This window comes from Pelophylax lessonae (assembly GCF_965119305.1).
Source record: "Pelophylax lessonae genome assembly, chromosome: 2".
NCBI lineage: Eukaryota > Metazoa > Chordata > Amphibia > Anura > Ranidae > Pelophylax > Pelophylax lessonae.
Genome location: NC_138769.1, coordinates 740,819,062 through 740,846,334, shown reverse-complemented (window position 1 = coordinate 740,846,334; position 27,273 = coordinate 740,819,062). Strand labels below are relative to the sequence as shown.

Below are 27,273 nucleotides of genomic sequence, written 5' to 3'. Positions count from 1 at the left end.
CCAGGACTTATATTATATATATCTGGTGTTGGCAATGTGTTTGATTGGAGGAAAGGAGATATGTTGTGAGAACCATTTCTCGAATTCGGAGTGTCTGCAGAGGAGGGGATACATTATAAATTATATAATGTAGAGGTCCGGAATACCAAATAAAATTCAAATATGCGTGTGATACATTGATTAAGAATTCTATTTCATATTAAAAACAAGGGATATTATTAATAAAAATATTATTAAAATGTATATGTAAATATAAAAGGGGTTAAAAATCACTAATAAAACAATTAAGATCAAATTCTGTGTTTAAGCCTTTGGGGATAAAAGAATCCATCTTGAAAATCCATTTAGATTCCATTTTACTAAGGGTCCGGATTTTGTGGCTACCTCGCCAATGTTTTTTATAGGGTTCTATACCCCAGAATTTCAGTTGTGTTGGGTCTTTTTGATGATATTTTGCAAAATGTCTGTAAACATTGTGTTTGTCACTGCCCTTAATAATACCTTTCACATGTTCTTTAATTCGAATTCGCAGTAATCTTTTTGTGCGACCCACGTATTGCAATCCACAACTGCACTCTAGTGCGTATACTGCTCCTTCTGTATTGCAGCATACAAAGTCGTTAATTTTAAAATTATTTCCATTACTCGTGGCTGTGAACTCCAAGACCTTTTTATTAGATAGTTTCGTTTTTTGGCATGCGAAGCATCTTTTACATGGGAAGAATCCTTTTCCTGTGAAGAACGAGAATACTTTTTTTGGGGGATCTACAACGCTCTTTACTATTTTGTTTCTAACTGTAGGTGCTTTTCTATAGACAAATTTCGGTATTTCGGGAATATTTCCTTTTAAATGTTTATCCGCTTTTAGGATATGCCAGTGTTTCTTTATTATTTTTTCTACTGCTTTGTGTTGTGTGTTGTAGTCCAATATAATAGGTAAAGTATCTGTAAACTTGTTATTTTTTTCCTTATTCTTTAATAGTTCTCCTCTTTGTATATTCTTTACTTCTTCAATCTTTTTCTCAATAAATTCCTGTTCGTATCCTTTATTGGTGAATCTCTGGCCTAGGATTTGTGCTTGTTCTTCAAAATCTTCATTTTTCATACAATTCCTTTTTATCCTCAGTAATTGTCCTTTCGGTATGTTCCAGATCCAGTTTTTGTGGTGGCAGCTTGTGACAGGTAGATAGCTGTTACGATCGACTTCTTTAAAGTATGTTTTAGTATAAATTCTTTCATTTTCTTGTTTAATGAGTAAATCCAGATACGTTACTTCTTCCTCGCTGATATGCCAAGTTAGTTTGATGTTTTTCTCATTATTGTTTAATTTGTTTAGGAATTCTTCTAATGTTTCTTTCGGTCCATTCCAAAACAGGAGGCCATCATCTATAAACCTGTTGTAGAGAACCAATTCAGTGGGTTTGTCCTTGTAGATTGCTTCTTCTTCCCATTGGGCCATGAATATGTTTGCGATACTTGGCGCAAATTTCGCGCCCATCGCGACGCCTGTTTTCTGGTGATAATAGGCATTTTGGTACCAAAAATAGTTCTTTTTTAAACACAGATCCAAACATTTGATTAAAAACTTTCTTTGCTTGCATATTAAATCAGTATATTTTCTTAGTGCCCATTTTGTCGCCTCGCATGCCTCATGGTGCTTGATTATGGTATAGAGGGATGCGACATCGATTGTCGCCATCTGTAATGTTTTGTGTTGTGGGAATTCTTCCAGGATTTGTAAAATATGTTTTGTGTCTTTTGTGTATGATTTTGTCTGGGGAATGATCGGTTGAAGAAAGGTATCAATGTATTGTCCTAATCTTGTCGTTAATGAATCGATGCAGTTTACTATAGGTCTTGGAGGTGGATTTTCACTATCTTTATGTATTTTCGGTAATACATATATAATTGGTGTTCTGCAAGATTCTGGTACTAAGTATGTTGCTTCCTTTTTGTTCAATATATTCTTTTTTAGTCCGAGATGTATTAATTGTTCTAGTTCCTTCTTATGTTTGAAAACCGGATTACTTAGTAGTTTGGTGTATGTGTCTTCATCATTCAACATATTCGTTACTGTTTCTTGATATTTCTCTTTGGCTAGGACGACAATTCCTCCCCCTTTATCGGCCGGTCTGATGACTACATCTTGTCTGGTCGCAAGTTTCTTTATTCCTATTTGAATCGCTTTTGGTTCTTCCATTTTCTTTACTTTTATGTTTTTGATATCTTCTAAAACCAATTCTTTAAAAGTTGTTACAAATCTGTTGTCGTTGATTTGTGGATTAAAAATTGATTTGTTTTTTAAAACGCTGTGCTGAATATTGTGGTCGTTATTTGAACTATATTTTATTTTAGTTGGATTTCCTAGAACATATTTCTTTATATTTAGTTTCCTTATGTATTTTTGAATCCCTACATATGTTTCGAATTTGTCTAAACTTTTTTTGGTGCATATTTTAGACCCTTGTCTAGGACTTTTAATTCTTCTTGTGTAAGGGTCTTGCCGCTTAGATTAAAGATCCCTTCGCCTATCTTTCTCTTTTCCTTTTGTTTTCTCTGCCCTCCTCTGCATCCTCTCTTCTTTCTGTTCTTTGGGGTTTTGGTTCTTCTTTCTTTCTGGGAGAGTGGTTCTCTTTGCCTCTCTCTAAAAAAGGCTTCTTTTGATCTTTTTCTTTCTTTCCCTTTTCCTGCTGTCTATTATCTCTTCTGTCTTCTTCTCTGTTGTCTCTTCTACCTTCTTCTCTATTATCTCTTCTATCTTCATCTCTAAAATCCCTAAGGGGGGCATAATGGTTGTATGTTGGGATCGGGCTTCTCTCTCTTCTGTAGTATTCTTGTGGATGATCCCTTCTTTCTCTTTGTCCATTATGTTGGTAGGGTCTATTATTATAATTTTGTCTCCACTGTTGCGGCTTTCTCCAGTTGTCATGTGGTGTTCTGTAACCATTCGGTGTTCTATCATTTGGTGTTCTGGTTGGATAATTATTATTCCATGAATGATAGGGGGATCTTTGTTCTGGTTTTCTTGGAGGATAGTTTAGATTCCATGAATTGTAAGGAGATCTAGGTCTTCTCGGGGATCTATTTTCTTGATGTCTTGGTGGATAATATGTGTAATTCTGTTCTCTTTCCTGGTTTCTAGGAGGGTAAGGGTGTGTATTTTGATAAGGTTGTCGGTATGGATCTACTTCTCTATAGTAGTATCTGTAATAGTATAATTATCCAACCAGAACACCAAATGATAGAACACCGAATAGTTACAGAACACCACAAGACAACTGGAGAAAGCCGCAACAGTGGAGACAAAATTATAATAATAGACCCTACCAACATAATGGACAAAGAGAAAGAAGGGATCATCCACAAGAATACTACAGAAGAGAGAGAAGCCCGATCCCAACATACAACCATTATGCCCCCCTTAGGGATTTTAGAGATGAAGATAGAAGAGATAATAGAGAAGAAGGTAGAAGAGACAACAGAGAAGAAGACAGAAGAGATAATAGACAGCAGGAAAAGGGAAAGAAAGAAAAAGATCAAAAGAAGCCTTTTTTAGAGAGAGGCAAAGAGAACCACTCTCCCAGAAAGAAAGAAGAACCAAAACCCCAAAGAACAGAAAGAAGAGAGGATGCAGAGGAGGGCAGAGAAAACAAAAGGAAAAGAGAAAGATAGGCGAAGGGATCTTTAATCTAAGCGGCAAGACCCTTACACAAGAAGAATTAAAAGTCCTAGACAAGGGTCTAAAATATGCACCAAAAAAAAAGTTTAGACAAATTCGAAACATATGTAGGGATTCAAAAATACATAAGGAAACTAAATATAAAGAAATATGTTCTAGGAAATCCAACTAAAATAAAATATAGTTCAAATATTCAGCACAGCGTTTTAAAAAACAAATCAATTTTTAATCCACAAATCAACGACAACAGATTTGTAACAACTTTTAAAGAATTGGTTTTAGAAGATATCAAAAACATAAAAGTAAAGAAAATGGAAGAACCAAAAGCGATTCAAATAGGAATAAAGAAACTTGCGACCAGACAAGATGTAGTCATCAGACCGGCCGATAAAGGGGGAGGAATTGTCGTCCTAGCCAAAGAGAAATATCAAGAAACAGTAACGAATATGTTGAATGATGAAGACACATACACCAAACTACTAAGTAATCCGGTTTTCAAACATAAGAAGGAACTAGAACAATTAATACATCTCGGACTAAAAAAGAATATATTGAACAAAAAGGAAGCAACATACTTAGTACCAGAATCTTGCAGAACACCAATTATATATGTATTACCGAAAATACATAAAGATAGTGAAAATCCACCTCCAAGACCTATAGTAAACTGCATCGATTCATTAACGACAAGATTAGGACAATACATTGATACCTTTCTTCAACCGATCATTCCCCAGACAAAATCATACACAAAAGACACAAAACATATTTTACAAATCCTGGAAGAATTCCCACAACACAAAACATTACAGATGGCGACAATCGATGTCGCATCCCTCTATACCATAATCAAGCACCATGAGGCATGCGAGGCGACAAAATGGGCACTAAGAAAATATACTGATTTAATATGCAAGCAAAGAAAGTTTTTAATCAAATGTTTGGATCTGTGTTTAAAAAAGAACTATTTTTGGTACCAAAATGCCTATTATCACCAGAAAACAGGCGTCGCGATGGGCGCGAAATTTGCGCCAAGTATCGCAAACATATTCATGGCCCAATGGGAAGAAGAAACAATCTACAAGGACAAACCCACTGAATTGGTTCTCTACAACAGGTTTATAGATGATGGCCTCCTGTTTTGGAATGGACCGAAAGAAACATTAGAAGAATTCCTAAACAAATTAAACAATAATGAGAAAAACATCAAACTAACTTGGCATATCAGCGAGGAAGAAGTAACGTATCTGGATTTACTCATTAAACAAGAAAATGAAAGAATTTATACTAAAACATACTTTAAAGAAGTCGATCGTAACAGCTATCTACCTGTCACAAGCTGCCACCACAAAAACTGGATCTGGAACATACCGAAAGGACAATTACTGAGGATAAAAAGGAATTGTATGAAAAATGAAGATTTTGAAGAACAAGCACAAATCCTAGGCCAGAGATTCACCAATAAAGGATACGAACAGGAATTTATTGAGAAAAAGATTGAAGAAGTAAAGAATATACAAAGAGGAGACCTATTAAAGAATAAGGAAAAAAATAACAAGTTTACAGATACTTTACCTATTATATTGGACTACAACACACAACACAAAGCAGTAGAAAAAATAATAAAGAAACACTGGCATATCCTAAAAGCGGATAAACATTTAAAAGGAAATATTCCCGAAATACCGAAATTTGTCTATAGAAAAGCACCTACAGTTAGAAACAAAATAGTAAAGAGCGTTGTAGATCCCCCAAAAAAAGTATTCTCGTTCTTCACAGGAAAAGGATTCTTCCCATGTAAAAGATGCTTCGCATGCCAAAAAACAAAACTATCTAATAAAAAGGTCTTGGAGTTCACAGCCACGAGTAATGGAAATAATTTTAAAATTAACGACTTTGTATGCTGCAATACAGAAGGAGCAGTATACGCACTAGAGTGCAGTTGTGGATTGCAATACGTGGGTCGCACAAAAAGATTACTGCGAATTCGAATTAAAGAACATGTGAAAGGTATTATTAAGGGCAGTGACAAACACAATGTTTACAGACATTTTGCAAAATATCATCAAAAAGACCCAACACAACTGAAATTCTGGGGTATAGAACCCTATAAAAAACATTGGCGAGGTAGCCACAAAATCCGGACCCTTAGTAAAATGGAATCTAAATGGATTTTCAAGATGGATTCTTTTATCCCCAAAGGCTTAAACACAGAATTTGATCTTAATTGTTTTATTAGTGATTTTTAACCCCTTTTATATTTACATATACATTTTAATAATATTTTTATTAATAATATCCCTTGTTTTTAATATGAAATAGAATTCTTAATCAATGTATCACACGCATATTTGAATTTTATTTGGTATTCCGGACCTCTACATAATATAATTTATAATGTATCCCCTCCTCTGCAGACACTCCGAATTCGAGAAATGGTTCTCACAACATATCTCCTTTCCTCCAATCAAACACATTGCCAACACCAGATATATATAATATAAGTCCTGGTTTTTAAGGAGGCCGTTGGTTTTTAACATGTTTTTAATATATTCGTTTAAATAAATTCTAGTTTTAAGATGTCGGAATTGAGCTAAGTTCTAACCCACTTCCGGGCTACTAGCTAATATCCCAAGTGAAGGAAAGGGTGGGCAACAAGCTATTCTTATTAGCATATTGAACGGGCGGGCAGAAAAACAAAAAATGGCCGAAGGAGAACTTCCGCCAAGAAGCAATGCAATAGAACTCCAAAAAAATGGCGGCCGGTGTATATCCGGTCTCGCCGCTATATAATGAACGTCACTCCAGCTATAACCACTCCCTGAGGAAGTCACGTGACCTCGTGACGTAACGCGTAGGAGGAGCCGGAAGTGACGTTACAACGGAGCCCGATCTCCACAGCGGCGGCTGGTTTTTTGTTTACATGCTGAAGTATCATGCCTAAATTGTAAGTGTAAATCTTTATATTTTAATAAATGAGTTGGATATACTGCACCATGAATAGTCTTTGTCTCTGAGGCACACTAAAGATCGGACAAAGAGGATAGTACTAAAAACGATCAAGACAAACACTTAGAGGGATCCAAGAAAGCAGCTCCATTAAGTAAGAAAGGATCCGGATTGAGAGAAATTGAGTCTATCGTTGAGCTTGGATAGATACCAAAGGCATATTGATCTTGCCTATAAGGTGAGAGGCTAGAGCACTCAGAGGTGACACACAAGGTGAAGGAGATCATAGTCACTTAATTGCATGAGTGAAGCACGGATATAAGCGAGGAACGTATTCACACAAGCTATTTTGGATGTTCTCTATATAATTTTTTTCTTTTGGACTATCTCATTTAAATATTGGTATTTGAAGGATTACAATCGAACTATTCACAGATATCTTTTCTAGCACCGTTTTAATAGAAAATTGCATGTAGCACTTTATTTTGAGCACAATATATATTTGTTTTACTGTTTATGAATCAGATTGAAGACCAACACTGGATTTATATAATTTATTTATTGATGTCACTGGTAAAGAAGTAGCATTCTGATATTTATTTATTTATTTATTTATCTATTGATACACACCGTACTCATATATTTATTTATTTTAAGAAAAACCTTGATATTTACTGATTTGATTGACACACCTGCACTTTCATCACCTAATTATTTTAAAATATAAATATCATATTTATCATGCGGAGCACCTTCAAATCAAGATTTGTACACACCACTGCCACCAACCCAAATAGAGATCCATTAGAGCTGATCCCTGAAGCGCACCACTACCCCTTTAATTATATCATTTACTGCTTTAGTATCAGTCCCAGTGGCGCTGCAGCAGGGAGTCTCTTGCCACCTCAGACAGCGCAGGGATCACACACACCCCCTGATTGATTGCACTCTGGTAAAATACTAGACACCGATCCCAGCAGCAGTCATGGAGGTGTTTGATTTTGTAGAAGATAGAGAGATTAATTTGGAGGAGATCTTTAATATAGATAATCAGAGAAAAGAGAATGATATGGAAAGCCTAATCAGGAAATTAAGACACAATTTGGAGAAAAAAATAAGCCTATGGTGGGATATCAATACATTTGAGAAATATATCAAAGAAAAAATAGTCCCAAGAAGACTGAGATGGGAGGTACCAATAAATGACGGATTGGCCGACCAAGAATCCATAGATGAGTGGTATAATTTCTTTAACGGTAAAGGTCTGGAACTAATACAATTCCTACTTAAAAGAAAACAGAGGAAATTAAAATATATAGAATCGCTAATAATAGAGTTAAAAACTCTACTAGAACCGTTCAAAGAAACCCAAGAATTTAAAAGACTAACAACCCAAGTTAATAAAGATTTAAAAACGAAAGATAAAGATACACAGCAAAGAAAAACGAAGAAATATATAAGAGATATGAACGATTACAAAATTGACCATGTATTCAAATGGCAGAGTCAAATTGGCATTAATGATCCCATTTCCACATTCTCAACACCTGAAAAAATGGTCAGAATGGAAGAAACAACAGATGAGGAATTTGAAGAAAGCGGAATAGAAAGATTAGAAAATAATGAACCCATTACACCTGAGACAAGAAATGAAGAATATCCACAAAGAACTACACCGCGCACCAATAGGAACGAAAGAAGTGACCAAAGAAATCCTGGATACACTAACTATGAACAACAAGAACGACCACAATACTATACTCCAAGGCAATCCAGAAATGAAGAAGGAAGGAGGGACTATAGAGAAGTAGATCCATACCGACAGCCTTATCAAAATACACACCCTTACCCTCCTAGAAACCAGGAAAGAGAACAGAATTACACATATTATCCACCAAGACATCAAGAAAATAGATCCCCGAGAAGACCTAGATCTCCTTACAATTCATGGAATCGAAACTATCCTCCAAGAAAACCAGAACAAAGATCCCCCTATCATTCATGGAATAATAATTATCCAACCAGAACACCAAATGATAGAACACCGAATGGTTACAGAACACCACAAGACAACTGGAGAAAGCCGCAACAGTGGAGACAAAATTATAATAATAGACCCTACTAACATAATGGACAAAGAGAAAGAAGGGATCATCCACAAGAATACTACAGAAGAGAGAGAAGCCCGATCCCAACATACAACCATTATGCCCCCCTTAGGGATTTTAGAGATGAAGATAGAAGAGATAATAGAGAAGAAGGTAGAAGAGACAACAGAGAAGAAGACAGAAGAGATAATAGACAGCAGGAAAAGGGAAAGAAAGAAAAAGATCAAAAGAAGCCTTTTTTAGAGAGAGGCAAAGAGAACCACTCTCCCAGAAAGAAAGAAGAACCAAAACCCCAAAGAACAGAAAGAAGAGAGGATGCAGAGGAGGGCAGAGAAAACAAAAGGAAAAGAGAAAGATAGGCGAAGGGATCTTTAATCTAAGCGGCAAGACCCTTACACAAGAAGAATTAAAAGTCCTAGACAAGGGTCTAAAATATGCACCAAAAAAAAGTTTAGACAAATTCGAAACATATGTAGGGATTCAAAAATACATAAGGAAACTAAATATAAAGAAATATGTTCTAGGAAATCCAACTAAAATAAAATATAGTTCAAATAACGACCACAATATTCAGCACAGCGTTTTAAAAAACAAATCAATTTTTAATCCACAAATCAACGACAACAGATTTGTAACAACTTTTAAAGAATTGGTTTTAGAAGATATCAAAAACATAAAAGTAAAGAAAATGGAAGAACCAAAAGCGATTCAAATAGGAATAAAGAAACTTGCGACCAGACAAGATGTAGTCATCAGACCGGCCGATAAAGGGGGAGGAATTGTCGTCCTAGCCAAAGAGAAATATCAAGAAACAGTAACGAATATGTTGAATGATGAAGACACATACACCAAACTACTAAGTAATCCGGTTTTCAAACATAAGAAGGAACTAGAACAATTAATACATCTCGGACTAAAAAAGAATATATTGAACAAAAAGGAAGCAACATACTTAGTACCAGAATCTTGCAGAACACCAATTATATATGTATTACCGAAAATACATAAAGATAGTGAAAATCCACCTCCAAGACCTATAGTAAACTGCATCGATTCATTAACGACAAGATTAGGACAATACATTGATACCTTTCTTCAACCGATCATTCCCCAGACAAAATCATACACAAAAGACACAAAACATATTTTACAAATCCTGGAAGAATTCCCACAACACAAAACATTACAGATGGCGACAATCGATGTCGCATCCCTCTATACCATAATCAAGCACCATGAGGCATGCGAGGCGACAAAATGGGCACTAAGAAAATATACTTATTTAATATGCAAGCAAAGAAAGTTTTTAATCAAATGTTTGGATCTGTGTTTAAAAAAGAACTATTTTTGGTACCAAAATGCCTATTATCACCAGAAAACAGGCGTCGCGATGGGCGCGAAATTTGCGCCAAGTATCGCAAACATATTCATGGCCCAATGGGAAGAAGAAGCAATCTACAAGGACAAACCCACTGAATTGGTTCTCTACAACAGGTTTATAGATGATGGCCTCCTGTTTTGGAATGGACCGAAAGAAACATTAGAAGAATTCCTAAACAAATTAAACAATAATGAGAAAAACATCAAACTAACTTGGCATATCAGCGAGGAAGAAGTAACGTATCTGGATTTACTCATTAAACAAGAAAATGAAAGAATTTATACTAAAACATACTTTAAAGAAGTCGATCGTAACAGCTATCTACCTGTCACAAGCTGCCACCACAAAAACTGGATCTGGAACATACCGAATGGACAATTACTGAGGATAAAAAGGAATTGTATGAAAAATGAAGATTTTGAAGAACAAGCACAAATCCTAGGCCAGAGATTCACCAATAAAGGATACGAACAGGAATTTATTGAGAAAAAGATTGAAGAAGTAAAGAATATACAAAGAGGAGAACTATTAAAGAATAAGGAAAAAAATAACAAGTTTACAGATACTTTACCTATTATATTGGACTACAACACACAACACAAAGCAGTAGAAAAAATAATAAAGAAACACTGGCATATCCTAAAAGCGGATAAACATTTAAAAGGAAATATTCCCGAAATACCGAAATTTGTCTATAGAAAAGCACCTACAGTTAGAAACAAAATAGTAAAGAGCGTTGTAGATCCCCCAAAAAAAGTATTCTCGTTCTTCACAGGAAAAGGATTCTTCCCATGTAAAAGATGCTTCGCATGCCAAAAAATGAAACTATCTAATAAAAAGGTCTTGGAGTTCACAGCCACGAGTAATGGAAATAATTTTAAAATTAACGACTTTGTATGCTGCAATACAGAAGGAGCAGTATACGCACTAGAGTGCAGTTGTGGATTGCAATACGTGGGTCGCACAAAAAGATTACTGCGAATTCGAATTAAAGAACATGTGAAAGGTATTATTAAGGGCAGTGACAAACACAATGTTTACAGACATTTTGCAAAATATCATCAAAAAGACCCAACACAACTGAAATTCTGGGGTATAGAACCCTATAAAAAACATTGGCGAGGTAGCCACAAAATCCGGACCCTTAGTAAAATGGAATCTAAATGGATTTTCAAGATGGATTCTTTTATCCCCAAAGGCTTAAACACAGAATTTGATCTTAATTGTTTTATTAGTGATTTTTAACCCCTTTTATATTTACATATACATTTTAATAATATTTTTATTAATAATATCCCTTGTTTTTAATATGAAATAGAATTCTTAATCAATGTATCACACGCATATTTGAATTTTATTTGGTATTCCGGACCTCTACATAATATAATTTATAATGTATCCCCTCCTCTGCAGACACTCCGAATTCGAGAAATGGTTCTCACAACATATCTCCTTTCCTCCAATCAAACACATTGCCAACACCAGATATATATAATATAAGTCCTGGTTTTTAAGGAGGCCGTTGGTTTTTAACATGTTTTTAATATATTAGTTTAAATAAATTCTAGTTTTAAGATGTCGGAATTGAGCTAAGTTCTAACCCACTTCCGGGCTGCTAGCTAATATCCCAAGTGAAGGAAAGGGTGGGCAACAAGCTATTCTTATTAGCATATTGAACGGGCGGGCAGAAAAACAAAAAATGGCCGAAGGAGAACTTCCGCCAAGAAGCAATGCAATAGAACTCCAAAAAAATGGCGGCCGGTGTATATCCGGTCTCGCCGCTATATAATGAACGTCACTCCAGCTATAACCACTCCCTGAGGAAGTCACGTGACCTCGTGACGTAACGCGTAGGAGGAGCCGGAAGTGACGTTACAACGGAGCCCGATCTCCACAGCGGCGGCTGGTTTTTTGTTTACATGCTGAAGTATCATGCCTAAATTGTAAGTGTAAATCTTTATATTTTAATAAATGAGTTGGATATACTGCACCATGAATAGTCTTTGTCTCTGAGGCACACTAAAGATCGGACAAAGAGGATAGTACTAAAAACGATCAAGACAAACACTTAGAGGGATCCAAGAAAGCAGCTCCATTAAGTAAGAAAGGATCCGGATTGAGAGAAATTGAGTCTATCGTTGAGCTTGGATAGATACCAAAGGCATATTGATCTTGCCTATAAGGTGAGAGGCTAGAGCACTCAGAGGTGACACACAAGGTGAAGGAGATCATAGTCACTTAATTGCATGAGTGAAGCACGGATATAAGCGAGGAACGTATTCACACAAGCTATTTTGGATGTTCTCTATATAATTTTTTTCTTTTGGACTATCTTATTTAAATATTGGTATTTGAAGGATTACAATCGAACTATTCACAGATATCTTTTCTAGCACCGTTTTAATAGAAAATTGCATGTAGCACTTTATTTTGAGCACAATATATATTTGTTTTACTGTTTATGAATCAGATTGAAGACCAACACTGGATTTATATAATTTATTTATTGATGTCACTGGTAAAGAAGTAGCATTCTGATATTTATTTATTTATCTATTGATACACACCGTACTCATATATTTATTTATTTTAAGAAAAACCTTGATATTTACTGATTTGATTGACACACCTGCACTTTCATCACCTAATTATTTTAAAATATAAATATCATATTTATCACGCGGAGCACCTTCAAATCAAGATTTGTACACACCACTGCCACCAACCCAAATAGAGATCCATTAGAGCTGATCCCTGAAGCGCACCACTACCCCTTTAATTATATCATTTACTGCTTTAGTATCAGTCCCAGTGGCGCTGCAGCAGGGAGTCTCTTGCCACCTCAGACAGCGCAGGGATCACACACACCCCCTGATTGATCACACATATATATATATATATATATATATACATACACATACACACACACACACACAGATATATCTATATACACACACACACGTATACATATATATATATATATATATATATATATATATATATATATATACATACATACATCTATCTATATGCACACACATACACGGGCCTACAAAGGTTGTGCACTGTGGCAAACTCGCCAGTGATGGCGTCCTCTGCCAAACGCAGGATGCAAGTGATTTGAATAACCATCATTAACATTTCACTCAGTTTGCTAAAGCCTTGTTGCAATACTAGGAAAAATCGCTGATTCTTCAGTGGAGCGCAATGTTTTACCCACCCCCTTCACCTGCCTCACCCTACTCAATACTGCACATTACCCCCCTCCTGCCAGCTGTACACCCACTGGGCCTTTTCATGTGCTGCTACATATTTGCATAGCTTGGTTTGTGCTGGAAGTACAGAGACCGAGCTGTCAAAAATGATTATTAAAAAGATAAAATACTTCGATCAGGGCATGGCCTAGATCACATGTGAACACAAGGCCTGAGGGCTGAATTTGGCCCACCAGGCGATTTCATGTAGCCCCCCCCCCCACTTGTCTCAGCAGTAGGCAGCAGAGAGGATGACAGAACGCCTCCACTTCTCCGTGCAGCCTCAGCACCCCCTTCTCTCTGCCTCCCCTGGTCTAAACATTCAGCAGACGACTCCGGTCCTCCTCCAGACCCTGCACCTTCTCCTTCCCAGCTCCACCCTCAGCTCCACCCCGGCAACAGCACAAAGTAAGGGGGGGTGCACACTGATGTTAGGGAGGGTGGGGGGGGGACTCAAATTCTCTTGACATCTGATGTGGGGGAGTGGGGGTGCTCTGGACATCTAGTTTACAGATACAACCGGCCCTTTGACGGCAACCATAATGCCGATGCGGCCTGCGATGAAACCGAGTTTTACACCCCCTGGTCTAAGTACATGATGTCATAGGCAGACTATGAAACTACAGATACGCCGTGCATCACCTGTGACAAGGTTGTCTCCCTCTGACTTCTACTATAAAAAGAGAAAAAAAAAACACAGGGATGCAAACTGACTGAATATGACTAAATGAGTCTGCCTTTCAGCTCTTCAGATAAAAAAAAAAGTATTCCTCAGTGAGTGGCGGAGAAATCTAGTCCCCACATTTTGTAAATTTGGGTTAACATTCAGTACGCTGTGATCATACAAGGCACAATCCAGCCCAGGATCTGTGCTGGGGTCAGAGTCAGAGGCACCGGCCACAGCCCAGGAACTGTGCTGGGGTCAGAGGCACCAGCCACAGCCCAGGATCTGTGCTGGGGTCAGAGTCAGAGGCACCGGCCACAGCCAAGGAACTGTGCTGGGGTCAGAGTCAGAGGCACCGGCCACAGCCCAGGATCTGTGCTGGGGTCAGAGTCAGAGGCACCGGCCACAGCCCAGGATCTGTGCTGGGGTCAGAGTCAGAGGCACCGGCCACAGCCCAGGATCTGTGCTGGGGTCAGAGTCAGAGGCACCGGCCACAGCCCAGGATCTGTGCTGGGGTCAGAGTCAGAGTCATCGGCCACAGCCCAGGATCTGTGCTGGGGTCAGAGTCAGAGGCACCGGCCACAGCCCAGGATCTGTGCTGGGGTCAGAGTCAGAGGCACCGGCCACAGCCCAGGATCTGTGCTGGGGTCAGAGTCAGAGGCACCGGCCACAGCCCAGGAACTGTGCTGGGGTCAGAGTCAGAGGCACCGGCCACAGCCCAGGATCTGTGCTGGGGTCAGAGTCAGAGGCACCGGCCACAGCCCAGGAAATATGCTGGGGTCAGAGTCAGAGGCACCGGCCACAGCCCAGGATCTGTGCTGGGGTCAGAGTCAGAGGCACCGGCCACAGCCCAGGATCTGTGCTGGGGTCAGAGTCAGAGGCACCGGCCACAGCCCAGGAACTGTGCTGGGGTCAGAGTCAAAGGCACTGGCCACAGCCCAGGATCTGTGCTGGGGTCAGAGTCAGAGGCACCGGCCACAGCCCAGGAACTGTGCTGGGGTCAGAGTCAAAGGCACCGGCCACAGCCCAGGAACTGTGCTGGTGTCAGAGTCAGAGGCACCGGCCACACCCCAGGAACTGTGCTGGGGTCAGAGTCAGAGGCACCGGCCACAGCCCAGGATCTGTGCTGGGGTCAGAGTCAGAGGCACCGGCCACAGCCCAGGATCTGTGCTGGGGTCAGAGTCAGAGGCACCGGCCACAGCCCAGGAAATATGCTGGGGTCAGAGTCAGAGGCACCGGCCACAGCCCAGGATCTGTGCTGGGGTCAGAGTCAGAGGCACCGGCCACAGCCCAGGATCTGTGCTGGGGTCAGAGTCAGAGGCACCGGCCACAGCCCAGGAACTGTGCTGGGGTCAGAGTCAAAGGCACCGGCCACAGCCCAGGATCTGTGCTGGGGTCAGAGTCAGAGGCACCGGCCACAGCCCAGGAACTGTGCTGGGGTCAGATTCAGAGGCACCGGCCACAGCCCAGGAACTGTGCTGGGGTCAGAGTCAGAGGCACCGGCCACAGCCCAGGAACTGTGCTGGGGTCAGAGTCAGAGGCACCGGCCACAGCCCAGGAACTGTGCTGGGGTCAGAGTCAGAGGCCACAGCCCAGGAACTGTGCTGGGGTCAGAGTCAGAGGCACCAGCCACAACCCAGGATCTGTGCTGGGGTCAGAGTCAGAGGCACCGGCCACAGCCCAGGATCTGTGCTGGGGTCAGAGTCAGAGGCACTGGCCACAGCCCAGGATCTGTGCTGGGGTCAGAGTCAGAGGCCACAGCCCAGGAACTGTGCTGGTGTCAGAGTCAGAGGCCACAGCCCAGGAACTGTGCTGGGGTCAGAGTCAGAGGCCACAGCCCAGGAACTGTGCTGGGGTCAGAGTCAGAGGCACCAGCCACAGCCCAGGATCTGTGCTGGGGGTCAGAGTCAGAGGCACCAGCCACAGCCCAGGAACTGTGCTGGGGTCAGAGTCAGAGGCACCGGCCACAGCCCAGGATCTGTGCTGGGGTCAGAGTCAGAGGCACCGGCCACACCCCAGGAACTGTGCTGGGGTCAGAGTCAGAGGCACCGGCCACAGCCCAGGATCTGTGCTGGGGTCAGAGTCAGAGGCACCGGCCACAGCCCAGGATCTGTGCTGGGGTCAGAGTCAGAGGCACCGGCCACAGCCCAGGATCTGTGCTGGGGTCAGAGTCAGAGGCACCGGCCACAGCCCAGGATCTGTGCTGGGGTCAGAGGCACCGGCCACAGCCCAGGATCTGTGCTGGGGTGAGAGGCACCGGCCACAGCCCAGGATCTGTGCTGGGGTCAGAGTCAGAATCGGCCACAGCCCAGGATCTGTGCTGGGGTCAGAGTCAGAGGCACCGGCCACAGCCCAGGATCTGTGCTGGGGTCAGAGTCAGAGGCACCGGCCACAGCCCAGGATCTGTGCTGGGGTCAGAGTCAGAGGCACCGGCCACAGCCCAGGAACTGTGCTGGGGTCAGAGTCAGAGGCACCGGCCACAGCCCAGGATCTGTGCTGGGGTCAGAGTCAGAGGCACCGGCCACAGCCCAGGATCTGTGCTGGGGTCAGAGTCAGAGGCACCGGCCACAGCCCAGGAAATATGCTGGGGTCAGAGTCAAAGGCACCGGCCACAGCCCAGGATCTGTGCTGGGGTCAGAGTCAGAGGCACCGGCCACAGCCCAGGATCTGTGCTGGGGTCAGAGTCAGAGGCACCGGCCACAGCCCAGGAACTGTGCTGGGGTCAGAGTCAAAGGCACCGGCCACAGCCCAGGATCTGTGCTGGGGTCAGATTCAGAGGCACCGGCCACAGCCCAGGAACTGTGCTGGGGTCAGAGTCAGAGGCACCGGCCACAGCCCAGGAACTGTGCTGGGGTCAGAGTCAGAGGCACCGGCCACAGCCCAGGAACTGTGCTGGGGTCAGAGTCAGAGGCCACAGCCCAGGAACTGTGCTGGGGTCAGAGTCAGAGGCACCAGCCACAACCCAGGATCTGTGCTGGGGTCAGAGTCAGAGGCACCGGCCACAGCCCAGGATCTGTGCTGGGGTCAGAGTCAGAGGCACCGGCCACAGCCCAGGATCTGTGCTGGGGTCAGAGTCAGAGGCACTGGCCACAGCCCAGGATCTGTGCTGGGGTCAGAGTCAGAGGCACCGGCCACAGCCCAGGAACTGTGCTGGGGTCAGAGTCAAAGGCACCGGCCACAGCCCAGGAACTGTGCTGGGGTCAGAGTCAGAGGCACCGGCCACAGCCCAGGAACTGTGCTGGGGTCAGAGTCAGAGGCACCGGCCACAGCCCAGGAACTGTGCTGGTGTCAGAGTCAGAGGCCACAGCCCAGGAACTGTGCTGGGGTCAGAGTCAGAGGCCACAGCCCAGGAACTGTGCTGGGGTCAGAGTCAGAGGCACCAGCCACAGCCCAGGATCTGTACTGGGGGTCAGAGTCAGAGGCACCAGCCACAGCCCAGGAACTGTGCTGGGGTCAGAGTCAGAGGCACCGGCCACAGCCCAGGATCTGTGCTGGGGTCAGAGTCAGAGGCACCGGCCACACCCCAGGAACTGTGCTGGGGTCAGAGTCAGAGGCACCGGCCACAGCCCAGGATCTGTGCTGGGGTCAGAGTCAGAGGCACCGGCCACAGCCCAGGATCTGTGCTGGGGTCAGAGTCAGAGGCACCGGCCACAGCCCAGGATCTGTGCTGGGGTCAGAGGCACCGGCCACAGCCCAGGATCTGTGCTGGGGTGAGAGGCACCGGCCACAGCCCAGGATCTGTGCTGGGGTCAGAGTCGCTCACACAATGCAATCCAATGCACATTACTGCAGGAAGCAATCTGTGGGTCAGGTCACCTGCTGGCTGATGCTGGCTTTGCTTTCTGCCGTTGAAATTCTGCGACTCTCCGGCTTGTCCTTAGGCGTCATCGGACGTGGAAAGCAACTTGCTGACTTCTTGGCCTAGTGAGGAGAAAGACATGAGTTTAGTGGTGAAGAGGAAATGCCATAAGTTCATAATCATTATTTGGCTCCGATTGCGGCACCGAGTCCTACAACAGAAGGAACTTCTCCTGGAGGAGCTCTTCACCCAACTGCAGCAACCCTCATTATATAGATAGAAGAGACCGAGAGGACCAATCACTGAGCTGCATGGGTCATTCAACCCAAGAGATTTTAGCTGTGACTCAGCCCCCAGCTTACATCCATAGGGAGATCTTTCTACCAGAAGATTCACCAGAAGATCAAATAAACACAAATCCTGCAAGTGGGAACCCCTCATAATGGGCACAGCAGGTGTACAGACCCGGGAACTCAGCACAGGGATGGTGGGAACCTCTCATAATGGGCACAGCAGGTGTACAGACCCGGGAACTCAGCACAGGGATGGTGGAACGCCTCATAATGTGCACAGCAGGTGTACAGACCCGGGAACTCAGCACAGGGATGGTGGAACCCCTCATAATGTGCACAGCAGGTGTACAGACCCGGGAACTCAGCACAGGGATGGTGGAACCCCTCATAATGGGAACAGCAGGTGTACAGACCCAGGAACTCAGCACAGGGATGGTGGAACCCCTCATAATGTGCACAGCAGGTGTACAGACCCGGGAACTCAGCACAGGGATGGTGGAACCCCTCATAATGTGCACAGCAGGTGTACCGACCCGGGAACTCAGCACATGGATGGTGGAACCCCTCATAATAGGCACAGCAGGTGTACAGTTACCTCTGGGGTATCTGGGCCATAATGAGTCTCTTCGGACACCCTCTTCATCTGCTGTCGGGTGGTTATTCCGCCTCCTGCTGAAGAATGTTCTATCCCGGCCAGCGTCATCCTCCGGGTGTTGGGTTGAGGCTCATGGATCTGGATCTGAGAGGGCAGTAGTGTGGCTCGTCGTAACGTCTCTTTAGGGTCTCCTGTCTTCATCTCCTCATCGGTTATGGCAGATGATAAAATGGACGGCTGATGGATAAAAAGCAATAGAAACGTTACTACTGATATTTTTAAACCTGACCTCCATCCCCCAAGTTGTACCGACACCTTTCCTGGACAGAAATGTCTTTCTCTGATTTCACTGCACACTGTGAGCTTCTCAATAAAGAAAGTATGTAAAAAAAACTTTAAGATTTTATTTAAACCAATTCAGAGATAACCATGGAAAGGTCTCAAAAGGAACAATCAAGCCGAGAGCACTCATGCATAATGTGCACAACAGAAGGTCGCCTGATTCTTGGACTGTAGAATCTGATCTGGGGAGCGGAGAGTCAGGAAAACCCTGGACTAAGCCGTATTCAGAAGGAGACCTAGATACTCCAAGTAATACGTCCGTTCCAATGCCGATTTCTGAAGCTTCAGGACCTAACCTCTGCAGAGTCTGAACAGGTTGGTGGTCATGGCAGACAAGGTCTATGCTGAATGTTCCTTCAGAAGAATGTTTAGGTCTCTCTCTATGGGTAAGTCATGTGTCAGTGGCGGAGCCAGAGGGCTAGCTGGGGTGGCACTTGCCACCCCAGGCGAAGTCCTTGCCACCCCGCTGAAAACATTCTGCCATGGCCGCCGCCGCCGCTGTGTCTGCTGCTCTCTGCCCCTGGCCGCTCAGCTCCCGAACCCAATCCTGTCGGCGCCACCTACTGTAGACTGGTGGGGGGAGGCGTGCGGTGCGGAGACTGAGAGGGACTGTCTGGGGGAGGGACTGGTGTCTGTCTGTGGTGCTGCAGGAAAAACCTCGCCTGGGGAGTCGGGACAGGTGAAAAAAAGGTAGGCAAGAGACCACTACTGTAGTACTGTCTGACTGTACTAGTGACTGACTGAGTAGTGAGAAGTCTGTAAAGGAAAAGGGATCTATCTTATGGGGAACCTGCCCTTGCCCAATGCCTGGCCTGCTGACTGTAAGGGGGGGGAATCTATATGGGGGACCTCACCCTGGCCTGCTGTAAGGGGGGATCTATATGGGGGTCCTCACCTCACCCTGGCCTGCTGTAAGGGGAGATCTATATGGAGGACCAGGTCCCCCATATAGATCCCCCCTTACAGCAGGCCAGGGTGAGGTCCCCCATATAGATACCCCCCTTACAGCAGGCCAGGGTGAGGTGAGGTCCCCCATTAAGATCCTCCCTTACAGCAGGCCATGGTGAGGTGAGGTCCCCCATTAAGATCCCCCTTACAGCAGGCCAGGGTGAGGTGAGGTCCCCCATATAGATCCCCCCTTACAGCAGGCCAGGGTGAGGTCCCCCATATAGATCCCCCTAACAGCAGGCTAGGGTAAGGTGAGGTTCCGTCCCCCATATAGATCTCCCCCTTACAGCAGGCCAGGGTGAGGTCCCCCCCTTACAGCAGGCCAGGGTGAGGTGAGGTCCCCCATATAGATCCCCACCTTACAGCAGGCCAGGGTGAGGTGAGGTCTCCCATATAGATCCCCCCCTTACAGTAGACCAGGGTGAGGTGAGGTCCTGTCCCCATATACATCTCCCCCCGTACAGTAGGCCAGGGTGAGGTGAGGTCCCCCATATAGATCCCCCCTTACAGTAGACCAGAGTGAAGTCTCTTCCCCATATAGATCTCCCCCCGTACAGTAAGCCAGGGTGAGGTGAGGTCCCCGGACCTCACCTCACCCTGGCCTGCTGTAAGGGGGGAGATCTATATGGGGGACAGGACCTCACCTCACCCTGGCATGCTGTAAGGGGGATCTATAGGGATCTACATGGGGGACGGAACCTCACCTTACCCTGGCTTACTGTACGGGGGGAGGTCTATATGGGGGACAGGACCTCACCTCACCCTGGTCTAATAAACAAACTTTAATCTATATACATTTTGTGGAAAATAACTTATTTTTAGTGTAATTGAACACTTTGTATATTGACCCCCCAAAATAATACCTTGCCACCCCTTTGCCACCCCTGTTTTAAAAGTCTAGCTCCGCCATCAATGTGAATGAAGCAGTGTAAGTAAAGGGGTTAGCACTTTGGTGAGGTTCAGGGGCCAAACAGAAGGGAAAGGCAGCGAACTGGTTAGCGATAGAGATGCATGCTTACAGCAAAGTGCAGATAGAGTTGATGGAAAGATGGGAATTAAAAGGTAGACACTGACAATCTAGATGTCCAGAGAGGACAGAAGGTGCCCCAAATAAGGGAATCAAAGACTGACCAAAGAGATTCCATGTGGAATTTTTGCCCTCAAATGAAGCTATTTAGTGCCTTAGATCCAGAATGGGATGACTTCCCCGATTTGCTTTGGGCAGCTTAGAAATCAATTTTTTGTCCATTCCTTTCTTGGAATTACCGTAACAAGGATGTGGTTCCCCTCTACTACACATACACCCGTACTGGGCTGCACATACACCCGTACTGGGCTGCACATACACCCGTACTGGGCTACACATACACCCGTACTGGGCTGCACATACACCCGTACTGGGCTGCACATACACCCGTACTGGGCTGCACATACACCCGTACTGGGCTACACATACACCCGTACTGGCACCTAATTTGACTTAAACTTGAAGCAATGAACAGGTTCAAGTAGAAATTCTAAAGCTCTTCTTTTTCTGTAACCATGGTTATAACACTCAGATTTGGGCGAGTGTCCAAGATGACGATCTGAGCAGCTGCATGGTTCAAAGCTCTGCTGGCTTAGGTTGGATTTATTCTGTCACCTGGGCACCTATCCTCTATTGAGCCGCCTCTGCTGTTTCCTAATGCCTTACAGACCCTCCGGGAAACCGAAGGAAGGCAAGATGCTCCTCTTTCTGCTGATTGAAGAGGACACGGCGCCAACCCCAGTGAACCATGTGGAAGCATCCGGTAATGCCTGTATAAGATCAGAGTTACCTGGGTAAGATCCGGTAATGCGGAGCAGAAGATCAGTTCGAACATGGTTGTGGAACACACTGCCTCCCTTCACACATTGCAAACCAAGGTGCGGGCCCTGGAGTACAAGATGGATGATGACAGAACCGAGCCCGAGGCCTGTGACGGAACCGAGCCCGAGGCCTGTGACGGAACCGAGCCCGAGGCCTGTGACGGAACCGAGCCCGAGGCCTGTGACGGAACCGAGCCCGAGGCCTGTCACGGAACCGAGCCCGAGGCCTGTGACGGAACCGAGCCCGAGGCCTGTCACGGAACCGAGCCCTAGGCCTGTCACGAAACCGAGCCCTAGGCCTGTCACGGAACCGAGCCCTAGGCCTGTCACGGAACCGAGCCCTAGGCCTGTCACGGAACCGAGCCCTAGGCCTGTGACGGAACCGAGCCCTAGGCCTGTGACGGAACCGAGTCCTAGGCCTGTGATGGAACTAGAGGACTTGGAACTAGGTGCACGCCGCCGCCGGCACGCTCCTGCCCCCACTGGGCAGCAGGGAAGCCAATACAGTGGGCAGGAGGCTCCGACTGCCGCCTGACACCCGCGATCGCTCCCCGCTGAGAGAGAGGACGGTCGGATGTTGTAAACACAGCTGACCGTTCTTCTCCCTGCAATGATCACAGAGCGCCTGTGATCCTTCTATATAGGATCACAGGTCTCTATGGTAATTTCACAAGCCCCCCCCCCCCCCAGTTAGAATCACTCCCCTAAGCTCACGTTTAACCCCTATGATCACCCACAATGTTAACCCATTCCCTGCCAGTGTCATTAGTACAGTAACAGTGCATATTTTTTAGCACCAATTACTGTAGAAATGTCACTGGTCCCCCCAAAAGTGTAAAAAATGTCAGTTAGGAGTCCGATCTGTCCGCCGCAATGTCGCAGTCCCGCTAAAAATCACTGATCGCCACCATTACTAGTAAAAAAAAAAACAATAAAAATGATATAAATCTTTCCTGTAGTTAGTAGACGCGATCTGCGATTTTTAGCAGGACTGCGACATTGCGGCGTACAGATCGGACTCCTAACTGACATTTTTGACACTTTTGGGGGGACCAGTGACATTACTCCAGTAATCAGTGCTAAAAATATGCACTGTCACTGTACTAATGACACTGACAGGGAAGAGGGTTAACACTGTGGGTGATCAAGGGGTTACATGTGAGCCTAGGGGAGTGATTTTAACTGTGGGGGGGGGGCTTGTGAAATGACCATAGAGACCGGTGTTCCTATATAGAAGGATCACAGGCACTCTGTGATCATTCCAGAGAGAAGAGCGGTCAGCTGTGTTTACAACAGCCGACCGTCCTCTCTCAGCGGGGAGCGATCGTGGGTGTCAGGCGCCAATCGGAGCCGCCTGCCCCGTGCATCAGAGTCCCTGCTGCTGAGTGGGGGCGGGAGCGCGTTCCCTAGCTGCAGGCCGCCCTGCCGCAGTAGCAGGAGGGCCGCCCTGCCGCAGTAAAACTGTGGTGGACGGTCCAGAAGCGGTCAAACAGTGTGTGTTTAGGATCACTAACAACTTGGGAAAACCCAGACAAAAAAAGTAGATAGAGAGGACCCCTTTAAAGTGGTTGTAAACCCACCTTTATAACATTTACCTATAGGTACTGTAAAAATCTCCATAACTTGCACCGTTTAGGAGATATTTGCAGTGCATGCAGCCAATGACATCATCGGTGCATGCGCTCTGAAGGTATGGCCGCCCGTGCCGTTCCTTCATAGCCCGGTGCCGTGACCGGCGGCTCCCGTGCGCATGCGCGGGAGTGACGTCACGCGCCTCCGCCCAGTAATGCAGCCGAAGTCCGCAGACCCGGAAGGAAGACGGGTGAAGATGGCTGTGGCCGCTAGCTGGGACAACACAGGCTTTGTTTGCAGGCAAGTGTCACACAATGTGCTAGTATGCGACGCATACTAGCACATTATGCATTTACTTTGCAGGGAAGAAAAAAAAAAACGGAAGAGTTTACTTCCTCTTTAAGGCTCTTCAGACAGCCAAGGATGGGTCCCCCCACGTAGAAGCTGCTGCGACCTGGAACGACAGCGACACTAATGCTTGTTCTTGCAACCATCTCAAATCTTGTAACGCCTTCCTGTGCAGTCTTGTACATCTCAAATCAACTTCCATGCTATGAACGCAGCAACTGAGCGGATACACTTTCCTCCTGCTCTAGAAATCTCAGTCTTTGTGCTGGCTTCCTATTCTCAAACCATTCAACTCAAAGTCCTAGGTTCCACCTATAAAGGCCTCACCTCCAATCTCCTTGGCTTTCGCTGCTAGATAAAACCTTCAGTCTGAAGGACATCATAACCCCCCCCCCCCCCGCCCCGCCGGTCATCTTCTCACTCACATCTACAAGGCTTCTCCTGTGCTGCTCCTCTGATCTGACGCTTATATGTACCCCAAATATAAAAGAATCAACCTTGACTCAGACCCCAACTTTTACTGGATCTTCTGATCCAGCCATCCACATAAAAAGCCGCCTACAAATTTGGCAACGTCACCAACCTCATCTCACAATCCCACCCAAACCATCCTCTTCGCTCCTTCCAAGATGACCTCCTCCCATGCTCACCTCCAGGACTTCTTCAGAGCCTTTCACATTCTTTGTATCTCCCTACCCCAATCTTCTACTCTGTCTACACTACACACTATAAGATTTTCTGAAGACTTTTTCCTTCAGATTTACCTTTTCTATGTAGTACAAGGACCTGCCAGATTGCATACAAATTGAAAGTGTTTAGGTTTGACCTCATATTATCTGGTTTTGGTAAGTCTGAAGGAAAAAGTCTTCAGAAAATCTTATAGTGTGTATGGCCCATTAGGCAAGCCCTGAGAACGCATCTTTTGATGGTGGCCTATCCCAACTCCACCCAATAACTGGACTTCTACTTTCTTCATCAAATCACCCCTAACACTTATTATCTTTTGTATCAGTTACTTCTCCCTTTTAGATTGTAAACTCCCATGAGCAATACCCTCCCAACCCTCTTGTTTTGATTTGTGGCCCATCCCCCTAATGTTGTCATCTGTGATGAAACGCATCAGGTAGGGCCTACAGGATTGAGGTCATCACTCACAGCAAGTGATTGGATGAACCTACAGCAGCCCATAGGAATGCTATAGGATTCTCATTTATGTGCTGTGTAGCGGTTCAGCCTGCAGATGGTGGAAGTGTACATCTTTTATACTCAAACTCTTCTATACGGTTTTATCTTATGGGATGGTTTCTTGCCTTTCATCTCTGAGAGACATCACGGCAGATGTGTTCAGAGCACAGGAGACCCATTGGCATGTAGGGGGTCAGCCCCTTGAATGACTAACTTCAGTACACTGTAGTTCTATTGAGAAATTCCCACAGACTGTCATGCATCTTCCAGCCACAAGAGGTCACTGTTGTTGCTTTAGGTGAAGGAAGGAAGCAGGAAGTTCCAGGAAGTGTGTGGTGTTCGGCTCTCTATGGCTGTGCTGAGCTGAGGAAAGGTACTGCATGCTGTGGCCTTGAGAGGGATATAGACTGTATAATCCTGGGACAGAACAACAGGATCTTGCCAGAGGAGACAGAACTGAACTGTGATACAACGGACAGTAGCTGAGAACCAGAGGAAGAGAGGAGAGAACATCCCAGAGCACCTCAAGCAAATTGCAGAGCAAGGGGCCAGACTGCAGTGACCTCCAAGTGACAGAACAAGATAAACTACTTGCAAAGAAACCCAGACCAGTGCATAAGAGACTGCAGCTACAGACAGCAAGGGACAGATCCAGAGACCTGACTGCATCCACCATCACAGAGACTGAGATAAAGCAGCTGTACCTACAGAACTGTGAGTTGCACCGGTGCTAACCTGTGGTAGGGCATAGAACAGGTTTCTGTAGACAGAGCGTTGCAGCAACGTGTCCCGGTTAGCGGGAATCAGATAGGATCATATAACAGAGTAGCCTGTATCTCTGTGTGTGCATTGGCGGGAACGCCATTTTAAGTATCACGTTGCAGTTAACTTTGCTGTAAACCTATGTAATCTGTTTTTACTGTTAACATCATTCTCCGGCCATTATACTCTGTTGGTTAATAAAGCCGGTATCTGCTTCAGCCTCTCTGTCTGCTGTACCGTACTTGAATTCTGCATTGCGGTCCCCTACTCCTCTGACCGCTACAAGTGGCGCTGCGAGCAGGGTACGGTTACAGAGATGGAGGCGGCTGAAGGAAATGTGCATGATGCTAATGTGAGTACCTCAGGCAATGGTGGAACCCCTGCAAGGGCCCTCCCTATGGGCATGCTGTTTAACTTGCTGCCAAAATTTGATGGCAAGAACATGTCACTGTCAGACTGGGTGACAAGATTACAGAGCGCTGCAAGAATTTACAATGTCAGCCCAGAGTTACAGGTAGAAATCGCTTTGGCTGCCCTGGAGGGTGAGGCCCGAAAGAATGTGTTTCTACAATCAGAAGCCACACGCAGCACCTTGCAAGAGATTGTGCGATTTCTGGAAGAAATATACGGTGAAACAGCTAGTGCGGGCCACCTCCGGGCGAAATTCTTCTACCGGGTTCAGCAAGAAAAAGAAGGGGTCTCACAATATGCGATGGCTCTACAAGAAGTATTGGCTGAGGTACAGAAAAAGGAGGCAGACGGAGTATCTGGCATGGGATCTGCCGACCGAATATTGCGGGAACAGTTTATTCTGGGACTCTTCAGCTCTCCCCTGAGACAGGTTCTGCGGGAGCGAGTCAGGGTGGACCCTACTCTGAACTTTCGGCAAATATTGGCGGAGGCTGTGGCACGCAGTAAAGAAGAAAGTTATGCCTCCGGAGTGATACGGACCCAGACCGCCACACCCTTTGGGGTTGTGGGGAAGGAAGAGGTCCTAGTTAAAGTGGTACAAGACCTGCAAAGCTCCCTGAGTGCTATGCACGAAAAATTGACACAAATGGAAAGGCGAATGGAGTCGAGCTATTCCCCTGGGGCTGCCTATCCGGCCCAACAACCGCCCTATCAGATTGCCCCACTGGTTCCTACACCACAGCATCCTTACCCGAGTTCACCGTCACACCAAGTTCCTCAATATCTTCCAACAAGGCCAGCCAGGGCGCCTCCCGCGCGCAGGCGGAGAGACTATCGTCCAGGGACACAGTGCTGGCGGTGCGGAGAAGGAGGACACTTCGCCAGAGAGTGTCAGAGTGATCTATCTAGACGCTCAGAGCCGGCGTTAAACTACCGGCCCCCGCAGTAGTGGGGCGTACTGCGGGGAAGGTGGAGAGTCAAGACACCCAACACAGCTCTGAACACCTGGTCGCAGGGTGCCCCGTCATACAAGCTGAATTTGAAGGAATTCCAGTCAACTGCTTAGTAGATACCGGATCACAGGTGACGACCATGCCTGAGTCATACTTCAATCGTTACTTCCAAGCACTGGCTA

General features: G+C 45.3%; 1 protein-coding gene across 1 annotated transcript in view; it reads right to left on the bottom strand.

Annotated features, from left to right (window-relative positions):
- NUMA1 (nuclear mitotic apparatus protein 1) overlaps nucleotides 1–27,273 on the bottom strand; it is a gene marked incomplete at its 5' end in the record, with an annotated part of 135,223 nt that overhangs the window by 13,556 nt on the left and 94,394 nt on the right. The window contains 3 exon segments of the mRNA XM_082248294.1: nucleotides 17,852–17,956; nucleotides 18,723–18,959; nucleotides 23,825–23,886. Coding sequence (XP_082104420.1) covers nucleotides 17,852–17,956; nucleotides 18,723–18,959; nucleotides 23,825–23,886 — 404 coding nt within the window.